This window comes from Danio rerio, chromosome 3, assembly GCF_052040795.2.
Source record: "Danio rerio strain M-AB ecotype USA chromosome 3, GRCz13ab, whole genome shotgun sequence".
Taxonomy (NCBI): Eukaryota; Metazoa; Chordata; class Actinopteri; order Cypriniformes; family Danionidae; genus Danio; species Danio rerio.
The window spans coordinates 22,247,416-22,263,711 of record NC_141023.1 but is presented as its reverse complement, the minus strand read 5'-3'; the positions used below and the strand labels follow the sequence as shown (position 1 = coordinate 22,263,711).

The following is a 16,296-nucleotide window of genomic DNA, read 5'->3' as shown; positions in this document are numbered from 1 at the left end:
CGAGGGGGGAGTAAATGATGACAGAATATGACTTTGGAGTGAATAAACCCTCTAACTTGGAACTTCGAATATCAGGAAAGCTCTCTCGTGCCTTAGCCTTTGTTTCTACCAGAGTGACAAATCTGTATTTCATTTGGAGCCAACAAATGTTTCATTTTCAACTGTCTTTCATAGGCTTTAGACAGCATGTCTGTTTTAGATTACGGATGGTTTAACATTGAGATTTCTTTGCACAATGCTGTGCTCGTCTTACTGGTTCCTGTGTGCTAATTAATGTGTAAATACTGACTGCTTTGCACAGCATGTGTGAGAAAAAATAAGAATATATACAATAAATGATATAGTCTTTCCATCTAAATGAGTGTGTAAGTGTTGTATTTTTGATTGGTGTGCTTATATTTGTATGGGTATATTTTCTATTTGATATAAGATATCAGTAAATGTGTATTAATAATGCTTGCTTTATAGCATAACAGTGATTAAGCACCGAGTTTTTAACTCAAAATAAATGAACGAGAAATAAATCTGACTCGATGGGAAATTATTTCAATTTTCTTTGAAGTGTTATTCATTTTTTAAATAAGTTCATTATTTCCCTCATACATACAGATGATTGTACAGTTTACAATCGTGTAACTGGATTAAAAACTCATTCACGTTTTGGATTTTCCTTTCAGCAAAACATCACAGCTCACATTTACAGACAATTTACAGAGAATCCTCTTTTGCGAGCCCAGTTTTCACCTTAAATGAAATATAAAGCAAATGACATACAAAACCTAAACATCGTCTGTTCTTTTTTTGTCTAATGATGGAAACAAGGAAATATATTGTGCCCCAATCTCTTCCCTCATACATAAAACCACACACACTCAGGTTTGTGTATTAGCAGAGAGCATGCGTTCTAGTTAGGCACATTATTTACAGCCATGTACATTTTGGTCATACAAAAGGAAACAGATATTTAAATACAAACACTGTTGTACAGTAAGCGGTATTCCAGGTCAACTCTGAGTTTTTTTTTTCCAAAAGAGAGAAATAAACACTGCAAAAACACTCCTGACAGCAGTTGAACATTGATTATTAAAGCCAGATCCGGTTAGCAAATCTGACTCGCTGCCATCCTTCCAAAACATACATACAAAAAAGTGTCTGCCCCACCATTAGTATTTGAGTCCACACACGACACAGGCTTTGACATCATGTCAGGTCTCCCGTATTTGAAAGCAAGTACTCGCAGTTTAAAAATAAGCAGAGAAAACGTCTGAAGGCATATTTCAGTGCACAAATAAACTCTCAAAACATGATGAGTGAGAGCATGTGGATTCTGAGGCTGCAGAAATGAAAAGTTTCCCCCCTTAAGCCTTTTTCCCATGAGAAAGGTTTCTTTGGAAAAGACTATATCTGGTTTAGTGGTGTGACTACTTACAAACAAATAAATTAAATGGCTGACCACCCGAATGCTACTTCCTATGAGCAGAAATGAAATAATTAACCTATATTTGCATTGCGTAAAAGGTTGAACCCCCCTGTAACATGTTGACAACAAATAAAAATGCCCTTTAAAAAAGTCTAAAAATATTTCACATTGCTGAACGCAGGTTAAATGAGGAACTAAAGGCAAACTGAAAAACACAACTGCATTGAAATTTATATATGTATATATATATTTATATTTGTACAAACATAACTTAAAATGTTAAATATTACTTTTTTGCTTTAGCAATATTGATCTGGAATATTATAGGTACATTTTCGACACAGCATCATTCTCTTGGGGTATTACTAGTCTGAGTGGGGATGTGGGTAGAGGACATCTTGTCCACGTGCTCATGTGTCCCTGACTGGTATTGAGCAGCCACCCTCTCCGGAAGGTAAAGACAAGTAGAAGGTCGGTATACAGCAGTTACACAGGCCTACTTTTACTCCAATGGGTCTTCAAACCTCCAAAATCTGTTTAGAGTAAATATGCACTAGATTAGTACATGCTATATTCAGTGGAATTCACCTTGACATGTCCATTTTTTTCTATCGTAAAGTCCTGGGACATAAAATGAAGAGATAAGATGGTCAACATGTTAGATATTCCACAGGAGTGTTCTAATAAATCTTGCGATCTCATCCTGTACTCTTACACGTTCGACTCCACAAAGGGTCTCTTTGGTTTAATGGGTGAGGTCGGACCTTGCCTTTCACTTCGAGACATCTGCCTAAACTCATTGTCCTGGTAGGCCTGGGAAACTGGCAGAGTCCGTGCCATTTTCACATCTGGGTAAGTGGGAACCTGGCTAACTCGGCCCATAGCATCTGCCCGGTCCCGAGTGACACCAGGAGGGTTGGCATAGAAATCCTCATCCATGAGGTGTCCATTGTGAGCGTTGTTAGTGCGGTTGTAGTAAGCGATGTGGCTGAGGGGTGCAGTCTGCTGCCCATAGCCCACATTGCTAGGAGAGGTGGCTGGACTGTTCACCACAGTATCCAGAGAGGAAACGGTCCAGGGTCGAGAACTCGAAGACGAAGATACAAGTGATGGCTGCTGCGGAAGGTACTGGCGAGTCCGTGCTGTCTTGTCAATGATGCCCATAAATGGCGTGTTTCGGGAGCGGAGAGCCTCTCCTGGATATGTTCCACCCACCACCCGGAAGTCTGTGCCTTGAGGAGGTGACACTGGCGAGAGGTCATCATGGTAGCCACTTTCATAAGAAAGCTTTAGAGGGATCTCCATTTGCTGTGCTGAAGTTGACGCCCTGAATCCCGGGCCAAGGTTAGCGGCAGAAGCCGGCCCCAAACTGTTGGTGGATGGAGAGAATCGTAGACCTGTACTGTGAGAATGAATGAGGGGCCGGGGACCTGGTGGATGCTGTTTAGGTTCTGCGCTATTAGCACTGACTGGACGTCGGTGGGCGTGAAGGTTCTCTGGTGAACCCAGTGTCACCTGTCGCTCCATTTCATGAGGCGGGACTGGATAGTAGGCAGTGGATTGACTGCGGCTGATCTGTGGAGTCTGACCATAGCGGACACCTCCGGGAGTGGGCCTGTAAGCAGAGGAGGGCCTCTGTGGAAGCTCATCCTCCATTAGGCCAGGATCCATACTGATGGCACGCTGGTACAAGGCCCCTGCACTCAGGCTGCCCTGAGGTTGAAGTGACGAAGAGTATCCTCCATCCCCAAGTTCATCCATGTCTCCCGGGCAACGGGCGCTCATCGAGTGAGCTATCTGACTATAAGCGCTGCTACCCAGTACGGCACTAGAGTGTACCGCGGTGCTAGGCTGGTTGGTGCGGACGATCTGTGCCTTGGCTGGCTGCAACCACTGGCTCTGTTGTGCAGGCTGGGAAGGCTGTTGGGAAAACTGGAAAGAACGCTGGCTGCTCATCTTGGACAGAGGGGATTTGGGTCGTCCTGCAAGCGGATCCTGCTGGTAGCGTCCTGCCGAGGCAGACTGGGGACGGTACATAGCGGCTGCTTCAGATGTGGGGCTGGAGCGATACTGTGGTCCACGGCGTAGTGGAGATGGAGGTGGACTGAAGTGGTAAGAAGCCTGATGAGGAGGACTGGGCCGGAAATGGGAGCTCTGGTGTGTTGGCGAGAGCGATGGGGAGGTGGATTGGTAGCCTTGGCGTGTAGGAGAAGACATTGAAGGGGGACTGGGCCGAAGGTCATATGTTTGGCCCAAGTATGGCGACTCATGATGGCTTGGAGATGGAGGCATGTTCTGAATGACTGGAAGTCCTGAGGGAATAATATGGGTCTCAGCAGCAACACCTAGCGGTAGGCCATCCAAATCCCGCTCAAGGTAATCATCATCCTCTTCGAACAAGTCCTGGACAGGCTCCATGTCTGAAATATGGGGCTCCATAGGTGGAGGCGGGACCATGGATGGGGCTTGCTCGCGGGGAGGGGAAGGAGGGGGATCCAGCTCCTGTTGTTGTTCAACCTGACGACACTCTTCCTCCACACGTTGCAGCAGGCGCTGGATCTCGCGGTTATTGGGACACAGACGAACAGCTTCACTCAGGTCCTCCAGGGCTGCGTGGAATTGCCTACAATGAGGGAGACAGATTGAAGAGAGCAGGAAGGTGGAAAATGGCAGCAGGAAGAGAAAAAGAAAGAAATATTCTTGTTAACCAATGTTGTGATTAGAAAAGACTGAACATTTATTACTAATGAAACATTCTGGATCTAGTTTAAGTTAAAGGGGTCATGGCATGATAAATCAAATTTGCTCTGATTTTTTGACATACCTGTATTAGAGGTGCATACAGTTTCTGGCTTACTCTAAATCAGGGGTCACCAACCCTGTTCCTGGAGACCACCCTTACTGGAGTATTTAGCTCTAACCCTGATCAAACACACATGAAACCAATTAATTAGGACTTGAAGCAGCACGTGATAATTACAGACAGGTGTGTTTGGCCAGGTTTGCAACTGAAATCTGCAGGAAGGTGGATCCCCAGGAACAGGGTTGGTGACTCCTGCAGACAAACAGCAAAAACTGAAGAGTCAGAGTCAGTTCATTATCAATTGTTATCAAATTATAAATGCTCAAATTACTGTAATTAAATAGTTTTTTTTTAAGGAATTGTAAGTTTACTCAGTAGTTTTAAACATGTAATTTTACTTTCCCTTGAGAACATATTTAGTGCAGTAGTGATACTTTTACTCCACTATTTTCCTTCAACCTGCAGTCACTTTTTTCCTGTCTCTGGGCATTGGCTAAAGTAGATGAATCAGTCTTGTGATTCTTGTCCAATTAAATCACACATAGAAAGTGAATCGCGTCATACTGAACAACCGCAAAACACTGGCTCCTCATAAATCCAACAAACCATTTGGAAGCATTAAAAGTGTGCAAGAAGATGTCTAAAATCCTTATACGCACTGATTGAGAGTCTTTATAGACTGCATGTCACTAATGAGAAGATGGATGTTTACTCTATGAGGACTGAAATCACCAAATGCCCTTAAACAAATGCTAATGCACTACAGAATGTTACGTTTACACATGTATGCACAAATTGCATGTAAACGCATAAATTGTTCACATCTTAATACTCAAACCTTATTACCCTTGAGTACTTTTAAACAGGCTACTTTTTACTCCTATTTTGAGTAATATTTGCAACAGATACTTTTATTCTAGCTGCACTAAATTTTTGGGTAAGTAATGGGTAAGTCTAATCGTCAAGAGTACTTTCACTGTAAAGTGTCTGATTTGAAGGGAACTTTTGTGTCTCTGTACAGCAGGGCCGGAGTGGGACTCTTTTTCAGCCCTGGAGTTTCAAGCCTTAAACCGGCCCACCTCAGTTCACGACTGATTATATTAAAATAAGGTCATTTCCAATTCAGTTTCTAATTACACTATCACGTCTTTTTTTTTTTTTTTTTTTTTGAGAAAACAGCTGCTTTAGAACTTTAAATGTTCAAAAACCCTAACAGTATTATATGTCTTAACAATAAAACTATAATTAAAACCACAACAGTTGTATATGGAGGGTTGACTCATCTGAGTAATATGATCATTAACCTGAAGGCTGGTTATATATAAAAAGAGCAGAGCTGCGGTAAAATAATGAATAAGAAGACTGTAGTCAAGTAAGTAAATAAATTAATTTAAAAAGTGTGACTGCTGAGAGCAACAGATTCTGGAGCTAGGGAAACCGGCCCTTGCGGCCAAAAAACGGACCGGCCCACCGGGAATTCTCCCGGTCCTCCCGATTAGCCAATCCGGGCCTGCTGTACAGGATCCCAGTGTTACAAACAAATGAATACTTCATTTTTGACGGCATCCTAGATTATGTAAGAGGATAAAATTTTTATTTATTTTTATTTTTTTTGTAGTTTGTCTTGGGTCATAGTGTAATGAAGAAATTATGAAAATACATTTTGTTGAAAAAAGAAGCAGTAAGCTGTACTGAACCTGATATACAGCATTCAAAAACATTCTTTAACATTATGAGTGAGCATGTTGGAATAATTGAAGCAATAACAATATCCATGTCATGACCCCTTTTAACTTGGCTATCAGCAGCATCTGCAGCAGCCTGCTGTCAATTACAATTCAGAATGATTACAAGAATTTTTTTCTTCATTTTTTTGGTAAGATTAAGCACCTTTTGCAAGGAAAGTCAGTAAAACCTGGCAAATTCCATACATTATTCAAGAGTTCACACTTAGCTGATGATTGATTATAAAGCTTGTTTGGCATGCTGTCCTGGGAGAGAGCCCTGAGCTCATAATATCCTCGAGCCCGGGGCTCCCTCCCGTTTGCAAGGCGAGAGAGGAGTTTGAGCTCAGGTAGATCTCAAGAACTCCCCTGCTTTAGTAGCTAATGAAGAGATAGTGATTGCTTGTAAGAGATAACTACTTACTAGGTGCACGTCTATGGAGCCAATTTGGATTAGTTAATTAACTTGTTGCATGTTTTTGGATGGTGGGAGGAAACCGTGGAACCCAGTGGAAACCCACGTCAGCACGGGGAGAACATGTAGACTCCGCAGAGACATGCGGCTGGCTTGGAAAGGACTAGAACCAGTGATGTTTTTGCTGTGAGGCAATAGTGCTTACTACTGGGCCTCCGTGTCAGCCATTTAGAAAAGGAGGAGGAGTAGGGGTGGAAGGGGGGATTCTTCAAAATGAAGAAGGCTGTTATATGGAACTTAGTGTGTTTATAGTGGCTTAGGAATCGTCTGATTGGTGAATCATAAATTGGATAATGCGGGACCAGCCACAAGCAATCATAAGCATGTGATCGAACGAAATTAGTTTATAAATAAACTTCACTTCAACACCAAAGGATTTAGTTAAAAAAGTACAGTTGAAGTTAATGTGCGTAAACATTGAATGACTCAAATGAACAAACAATCAAGCTTCAGTTAGTTTTGTTTGGGACGTTCATTGGACAGACGTTCATTGTAATTGGCAAGCTTAACTTTTCTAAAACAAAGCAAGTTGATCAACGTGTTCTTGGCACAAAGACTCTAAATGACATAGTGGGGAGAGGAAAAGTAATAAAATATGAATGATGGAGAGATTCTGAGGAAAAATAATCTGATTGGTCAACACAACATGAAGTATGAAGAACAGGTCTTGAATGTTGACATCTAATGATACAGAAGTCAAAAGGTTTAAGCTGACTTCTGTCTTGAAGCTCTAATGTAATGCTAGGTCAACCAATAGAAGCGGATTCAGCCAGTTGTGCTCGCACTTTATCTGTGCTAGAGACAGAATGTGTTTTAAAAGCTGTTCTGCCTGTTTGTTGCTACAGTTTACCTGCTGCTGCGCTTGGCACGGGCTCGTGCGTAATAGGCTTCATAGGATTTGGGTTTCAACTCTAGTGCCTTGGAGGCAAACTCCTCCGCCATCCCAAAGTCCTGCAAGCAACAACAGGACCAACAGTCATACACTGAGCCGTACATGATGTCAGAGGGAACACACGCATACATGAGCATGCACACAAACACTGATACACATACTGTAGACTCTTACATCATTCACACACATCACACGCTCATGTCGAACACATTTATATGAGGATGTGACACTGATCAGTACAAAAAGAAACAAACATCAACATATTTTGTTCAAATATGATAAACAGACATACGATTATGGAAATGCTTGTTTACATGTATAAAGTGGTCAGACGCACATGGAGATATATGCTGTACAGGGACAGTGGAAAGATGCAATGTGACAGCTCAAACCTCTTCCTGTACTAAACCTAGCACCTTTAACCAATCCAGCAAATGTCAGAAAACCTCATGATGAGCCAACAAATCCAACTGAAACAGGGATGAGCGTATGATGGGAGGAAAAACTGCAGCATGTGTGTAGAAAACTTTCCAGAGGGCTGCTCCATCTACAGGATGGAGGTTTGAAAATCCAAACTCAAGTAGGAGATGAGGTCAAAATGAGAAATAATGTAGCCATAAAAGATAAAAAACAATGGAAAGATCAAAATATCCCTTGATGCATGAATGTACTTGCTCTTCAACTGCTTTGGTCTTATAGGGATGGCTTACTTTAGTCATGTCATCCATACATATGCAGCCAACCCTGAAATTATTCCTACCAATGGCAAAATTTAACTTAAAGTTACTTTTATTCAAGCAGCAAGTTGTTTCAGAGTGAAAATAATAACTTTAAAGCAGAATTTGCCAGTGGTATGAATCATTTTGGGCTTGACTGTACAAATTCTTCAGTAGGATATTAAAGATTTGTAGCTTAAACCATGGTCCATGATGATTCCTAAAATGCATGTAACAGCAGTTCGACAGTCTGAAAATGTATACAGGCAAAACATGAGCTGCATCTGAAATTGCATAGTACACTAGTGTATCTGCACATATCAATTTCCATTTACTTCATAGATCAACAGAAAATTGAACAGAGTAATAGAAAAGAATATTCAATATAGTGTGAATGTGAGAAGTATGAAAAGAATTCTGATGTTCTAAATCCGCCATTTGTCATTATTACATGACCTACCTGCGTCACTTCACTAGCATTCATCAATTTTCTTGTTTGGTATCATGGGATAGTAAATGTCTATTTGATGCACACTTCAGAATCGAACTGGAAATAGGTCTTTTTTTTTCGAATACTGTGAATTCAGAAATACAACCTGACTCATTACTGTGTTTAACATATTATACAGTAGGGAATTATGTGATTTTGGATGCACCTGAAATAACACCCATGATTCCCGATGATATTTTTAGCTCTTATTAAGTGAAATTTACATTTACATTTAGTCATTTAGCAGACGCTTTTATCCAAAGCGACTTACAAATGAGGACAAGGAAGCAACTTACACAACTATAAGAGCAACAATGAATAAGTGCTATAGGCAAGTTTCAGGTCTGTAAAGTCTAAGAAGGAAAGATTGAAATGATTAGATTGCGCAAGATAACCTCATAAGATATTCCTCAGTGATTGTTCTGGTATACACTCACTCACTGAATCAGCAAGGACCACGGTTTGAGCAGAAATCTCCATTAATTTAATTAACGGTATAAAAAAAGATAAAGTCACCATGTTTGTTATGGACAGTGTAATTAAATGTTCAGCAATTGTTTATTAGTGAGTAAACTAACTTTTTAAATGTGTTTTAAATTAAATTAAGAACACACAATAAATACAGAATAAGTGAGTGCAGTTTTTTGGGGTAGTTGCATCGGTGCTTGTAAACAGATTTACAGTACTGAACTGCTTAAGGTTAGCAGATATAGATTGGTGACATCTTAATGTTTGAAAAAGGAATATATTTTTTATTATTTTTGTCTCTTTTTCTTTTTATTAAACAATTGTATTTGTATTGCTTAATGGTGATATATTAACTAAACTGCTTCTCTTGAGTGTGATATGCCTTGCATACTAAAGAAGCATTTTTACAGAAGTAGATGAAGCTGATAGAAATGCAAAGGCCTGATTGTCTAAAATTCACTTGAGCTCTGCAGCTAAACATCCTGTGAGCAGAAATGGGCTGAAACTGAACACAGAATATGTGCAGTTGAGAGGTCTTATGCTTTTAATATTGTGCAGATAATTTGTAGAAAAAGAGGATGCATGTATGGGTGCGGAGTGACAGATTCCACTAAACTCCACCTGTTAATATCAGCGGTGTATAAATTCTTGAGTCAGGAAATAAAAATAGTTGCCCACCTCCTGAATGTAACTATTGCATTGCATTAAGGATACCAGAATTCTCTGAATCTTATTATTTATTTGTATCCAATAAATTACTAATATTTTTGACATTGAAGGAAACCCTCTCCAGACCTTTTTTAATGAACCCGCATGGAATTGATTAGATATTCCAACATAAGGGTAGATAACATTTAATTTAATGTGTAAAGTCCAGCTTGGGTATAAATGTGTTTAAATGTGTATAAATATCCTGTACTGTAAAAAAATGCTGGGTTTCACAAAATTACATCATGTTGTCGCAACACAAATCAATAAAGTTAACTTAGTTTTTATAAATGTAAGTGGTTTGAACATAAAACAATAAAGTTGTCAAATAAACACAAAAGAATTGTGTTGTTTCAACTGAATTTCAGTAAGTAGTTTGAACGAGCAGCAAATATGATTTTTGAGTGCGTTTACCATGAATGAGATATACCGTAATTACTGCCTCACATTAAATATTCTATGCTAACAAATTATTAAATGGACAATATTCAAAAAGACATTTGAAAAATGAACATTGAATTGAACATTTTAATGTTCTTAAATTATCAATGGAGGCAGGGATAAATTGCCTTATACCATATTCTCAGATACCAAGTAGATAAAAACAAACATCCGCCTACAGTAAAAACTAAAATCTAATGCCAGGAATGACTAAAAGTGCTCAAATTTGAATAATGTTGTTAATCTTAGTGCTTGTTTGTAATGTCACTGTAAGGGAAGATAGACAGGAGGAGGAGAGTTTTAAATAACAGTGCGCTATAGACTCACGTTCATTTTCCTCCGGCAGCGGGACAGGTTGAGCAGCAGGGACACTTTGAGCTCACGGAAGGTCTTCAGATCCTCGGTGAAACCTTCTCGAGGAAACTTCTTCAGGGCGTACTGGTACCTCTGAGCAGCTTCTTTCACCTTTCCTTTCTGTGTCAGCAACACAATTTTACCTTTCAATCGATTTGTACAATATGTGAAGCACTGATGATTTTATGTCAAAAATACATTGCATGGGTCAAAAATATAAAGATTTTTCTTTCATGCCAATTAAACATTAATTAACAGTTGGATGTGACAAAACTTTCTTCAGTAAAATAAAAATAAAACTAAAGTCATTGCATTTTTGAACAACAATGGGGTTCTCAAGGTGAATGCGTACCTTAGCTTTAAGGGTCAAACAACAACAAAAATAAGGTCAAGAATCTTGGTGTTATTCTGCAGTCAGATCTGAGTTTCAGTAGTCATGTCAAAGCAGTAACTAAATTAGCATACTATCATCTCAAAAACATTGCAAGAATTAGACGCTTTGTTTCCAGTGAGGACTTAAAGAAACTTGTTCATGGTTCTATCAGCAGCAGGGTAGATTACTGTAATGGACTCCTCACTGGCCTTCCTAAAAAGACAGTCAGGCAGCTCATCCAGAACACTGCTACCAGGATTCTGACCAGAAGCAGAAAATCAGAGCACATCACACCTGTCCTCAAGTCTTTACACTGGCTGCCAGTTACATTCAGAATAGATTTTAAAGTATTATTACTAGTCTATAAGTCCCTAAATGGCCTAGGACCTCAATACATTACAGATATGCTCACTGAATACAAACATAACAGCTCACTAAGATCTTTAAGATCATATAAACTAGAAATTCCAAGAGATCAGTCAAAGCAGGGTAAATCTGTCTTCAGCTACTACACCATCTGCTGCTGGAATCAGCTTCCAGAGATGATCAGATCTGCTCCACCATTAGGCACGTTCAAATCAAGACTGAAAACACATCTGTTTAGCTGTGCCTTTACTGAATGAGCACTGTGCTGCGTCCAACAGATCGCACTATTATGTCTTTCTTTTATTTTCATTCCTTTAAAACCCATTTAACACATTTTAATCTGTTATAATCATTTTTAAGTCTTTCAATCATTTTTATTTTCTTGTTTCTTATATTCTTGTTTGTGTAAAGCACTTTGAATTACCATTGTGTATGAAATGTGCTATATAAATAAACTTGCCTTGCCCAAAACCATTATAATATTATGTAAACATAATATTCCATGAAGTAGTTTAATATTTCCTTTTGTAAACATATTATAGCTCATTTTTATTATTATCCTGCATTGCTAAGCACTTCATATAGACAACTTTCAATACAATTTTCTCAGTATTTAGATTTTTTGAACACTCAAAATTCCAGATTTTCAATAATTGTATCACAGCCAAATTTTGTCCTATCCTAACAAATCATACATCAATGGAGAGATTATTTATTCAACTTTAAGATGATTTACAAAGTTTATTTCCCAAAAATGGAAAATTAAGTACCCTCATGAATGTTTTTTCACATATGGTATGTTTAAAGGGGGATCTATTATGCAAGAATCACTTTTATAAGGGGTTGTGTGGCAACAGCGTGCAAATATAGCCACTCTCTAATAGTAAAAAACAATTAATTCAGTTTTTTTATAATCATACTCCCTAAAACAGGCTGCAGAAACAATTTAAATCACATTCTCCCTTTGTAAGTGTTATCAGAGGAGGAAAGTCCCACCCATTAGTGACGATCTCTCCCTCATTAGCATAGACAGCTCTGAGTGAGAAGCAGCTTTCCACCAGAGTTTTCACCAGCTAAAAATAATGTCAGTGACTAAAAGACAATATAAATGTGGAACTAGGATGCACAAATGAACAGATGATCCACTTCTAAAGACATTCAGAGAGACAACATTAGTTCAGTTTTGGATCTGCCACTATGCTAACGAATATGCAAATGTAGTTCCGCCCTCTTTTGAAAGGGCACAATCTCATTTGAATTTAACGCAATAGCCATCAAAACAGCACAATCAGTATCAAAGCCTAAAAGCCTAGGTATAAACAATTATCTGTATGGTATTTTGAGCTGAAACTTCACATCCACACTCATGGGACATCAGAGACCTTTTTTACATCTTGTAAAAAGGGGCATAATGGGTCTCCTTTAATAATAAAAAAAAAATGCAGTATTGTCATAATTAGTGTACACTTACGTTAACATTTTTCTGACTCTACATAAAAAGCCACTCACCTTGTAGAATCCATCTCCTTCCTCTATGAGTTTGCTGAGCAGAACAATCATAATATCAGGTTTGGATGTGGCCATTGCCCATGTTGCAGGACCTACAGTAAGAGCAGAAAAGAAGCAAAGCAAAGGGTCAACACACAGACGGATAGGGCACAAAGTAACTGCCTAATCTCTGAAGGACACAAAGAAACGAGCAGGCTGCCAGGATATCTTGCTTGAAAGGAGCCAATGTCTACAAACAACTTCTGGATATCACAAAGCCACGGCAACAGATACACATACACACACACACACACACACACACACACACACACACACACAGACGCACACAAAGAAATAAAACAGAAAACACATCATGAGCAGCTCGGCTGTTTATACCTTGCTGAAATTGAAATCTGTTTATATAAAAACAGTTCAAGACAAGAGTTAGTGAACTTGCAGTCTTCACGTTTGAGCTCTGGGTGGTCATGTGGTTCTACTGGTTTGGACTGAATGTACGTTAGAGGGATGGCGGGAATACAAGATTGATAGGGGTCTAGAGCTATAGACTTTGCTATGGGCAGCCAGTTGCAGTATGCAGGCAGGTGGAGATTTAGTGCAATTCATGCAAGGTGCAGTTGAGGACCTGCTTATGAACACAGGATCAGTTACCAAACTGACGAAAAAACCAAACCGAGAGCAACACTGGGGAAAAAGGTGCTGTTCACACAGAATGTATTCTTGCATTGGAATATATACACACTATAGACACCATATCTTTTATTTTATACACCATACATCTTGATGGCTGTAGACTTCCTGGAGGGGCCGCAGCTCTGCACAGTTTAGTTTTAGCCCTAGTTAAATGCACCAGAACAAACTAATTGAGTCCTTCAGGTTTGTTTGAAAACTACAGGTACAGTGCTCAGCATATACCCAGTTTGAAAATGAATATTTTTCTCCATTTCTCAGCAAATTTGGGTAATGTATATCAGTGCATTTAAATAAAACAGATGTATTAAACAGATGCATTTATTCAAATAATATTTTAGTCACAGAAAATCTTTAGAAATGGAAAGATAATACATTTAAATTCCTTCAAAATATTGCAAAAATTATTACAATAATTACAAACTACAACATTTCAACAAAACTGAAAATATTTGTTTCTGTTTCTCTTGATTTTTGCTACCATTATTATAAGTTATTTCACTATATTAGCTCCAGATTCAGCTTTAGCACTGACTAAACTAATGTATATGCTCAAGTATAATATTGTAAAGGGGGGGGGGGGGACTCTATAGGAACTGGCTTTGACACCTGTGCTGTAGCATAGGCCTCATACAAAACAACTGAATTTCTTCTGCTTGTGAATTTGAATGTAATATTGTGCTTATTATTATTTACTTAGTGAGAAAAGTGCTAAGTACATTTTAACGGAATTAAAAAAAAAAAAACAAAAAAAAAAACAGCTTTCTTAAATAGATTGTGGGATAGTTCACAAACACACAAAAAAATAATAATGTGGGTGTTCGGCATCTTGAAATGTTAAACTAATGGCAGATGCAGCTGCACCCAAATACTGAAAAATGTCACATTCTGCACTTTTCAAAAGCAAAAACAACTCACAAAATGTAGGTCTCTCAAGACAACTTTTAAAATTCCATTAACTTGACAATGAATAAACTTAAAACAATGCTAATGGCCCAAGATGCTGAAAAAACGTCAAAAAGCACAGCAACACTGACAGGCATCAATGTTGCTAAAAAATGAGGCATTAATATGAGGCTCCCAAAAATATCCAAAAAGCACCACAAACACTGAAAGGTGTGCACCGCAACATCTCAAGATGAGTGTTTAACTTATTTTTAATATAGCAACTAATTAATATAGCAATTAAAATCCAACTATTGCAACACAATCGCATTAGAAAAGCACAATGTAATAGAACAAAATGTGAATCTTAAAATGATATCTGAAACTATTTGAACTTCACATAGCATTTAAAGGGTTAGTTCACCCTAAAATTCTGTTAATCTGTTATCAAAGAGCCCCTATTATGTATTATAAAACGTCTTTCACACACACGAGGTTATTATTAGCAAAAAATATAAATGTTATGAATGTAAACATTAGGTGAGCAGGGTACATTGTAACCCTGTGTCCTAACAATGTGCTACGTGTTGAGATATGCAGTGACAAGCAATTTGGCTGTTTGCACCGGACAAAACACAACAGAAATTTAAATACAGCCATTCAGAAGCACAGAATAGTGCGCTTACTGCACTCCAACGAAATGGTAATGTTTATAATCTAATAGCCTACATAATAAACCTCTTTAACATTGTTAAATGTACATGATGAATCACTGATATGTGTTTGTTTGCACTGAGTCACCATTCTAAAGTTCAATTTCAATTTTTTATTTTATTTTTAAGATCTGAGGTAAACTGTCTGTTACTGCTTTCAGTAGTATGGCAATAAATGTAGCTTGAAATGGCATTCAAACTCACATCGTTAGCATTTAACACCGAATAAAGCACATGAGGTGTACCTAAAGGTGATTACTGCAGTTTATCCTGTTTTACCATTTCCAAATATCACCATTTCTAAAATAACAATTTAAGGTGTTGGGTAGAACAAAAACTCCTTTTAAATATGGAAAATATTCCTTCTATCATGTGCCATTGGTTTCATATAGAACACAACCAAAATCAGCCTTTAGGCTCGATAGTCAGGCTCGCCTTTGTTTTGATTTAGGAATGCAATACCTAGTTCAACCACAGGGTGTCAAACTTACATACTGCACCTTTAACAACTAAAAGTTTGAGTAAACAAACCCTTTAAAAATGCAATACAAACGGTGCTAGATGCTGATAAAACAGCCACTCTTGAAAAAATTTTGAACTCTCTTTTACCTGACACAGCATATTAAAAATGCAACACTCACGGTACACCTTCAAAAAACATCAGGTCACTGCAATGGTGCCTAATGCACGTTCACCAAGAGAAATAGTAAAAAACAGTGCAAGAATATATTCTGTGTGAACACCCACCAAAACATTCTGCAGCATCATGCACAATTTCAACACCGGTCATCCTACATGCAGCCATGCAAGCGAAAAAAAGCAGACATAATTAACCAAATGAGTCAATTTTTCACCATCAGAATTATGCAGCAGTCCATAACAACACAAATTCCACCCATGTTTATAGCTCACAGCATCTCATCATTTTTGCCTAGTCAGTAATAGCAATAAACTGCGTTCACATTCAGGCACCCAAAACACACTATCAGACCCGACCAATGGAGAAAGGACCACACAGGTAACGAATGAAGGGACACAGTCAAAAAATGGCAAATGGCCCGCACAAAGCTTTGTTTTACCTCGGGCACGAGTAGGGAGTGTCTGACATCCTGGTTACGACAGGGGTCACGAGTGAAAGGGTGACAGGTTATTGGGAAGGGCATCCGTATCGGACAGGTAAGCAAAGGTTTATGAAAACAAGATACGGGGAGAGCGAGACAGAGTCAGAGGCGAGGGAAGAGAAACAGAGAGAGATTGATGGTGGTTAGGGGT

General features: G+C 38.7%; 1 protein-coding gene across 8 annotated transcripts in view; it reads right to left on the bottom strand.

Moving 5' to 3' along the window:
• Positions 1-544: 544 nt before the first annotated feature.
• Positions 545-16,296, bottom strand: part of tanc2a (tetratricopeptide repeat, ankyrin repeat and coiled-coil containing 2a) — a 247,990-nt gene continuing 232,238 nt past the window's right edge. For 3 of the 8 annotated variants that reach the window (XM_087244297.1, XM_087244299.1, XM_087244295.1), the window contains 5 exons: positions 16,104-16,133; positions 12,740-12,831; positions 10,465-10,611; positions 7,273-7,373; positions 545-4,043 (listed from right to left, as the gene is read on the bottom strand). In XM_087244297.1, the coding sequence (XP_087100423.1) occupies positions 2,132-4,043; positions 7,273-7,373; positions 10,465-10,611; positions 12,740-12,831; positions 16,104-16,133 (2,282 nt within the window). In that variant the 3' untranslated portion in view covers positions 545-2,131. The remainder of the gene's footprint in view (positions 4,044-7,272; positions 7,374-10,464; positions 10,612-12,739; positions 12,832-16,103; positions 16,134-16,296) is intronic. The other 5 variants (XM_087244298.1, XM_087244300.1, XM_087244296.1 and 2 more) reach the window with 3 other exon arrangements.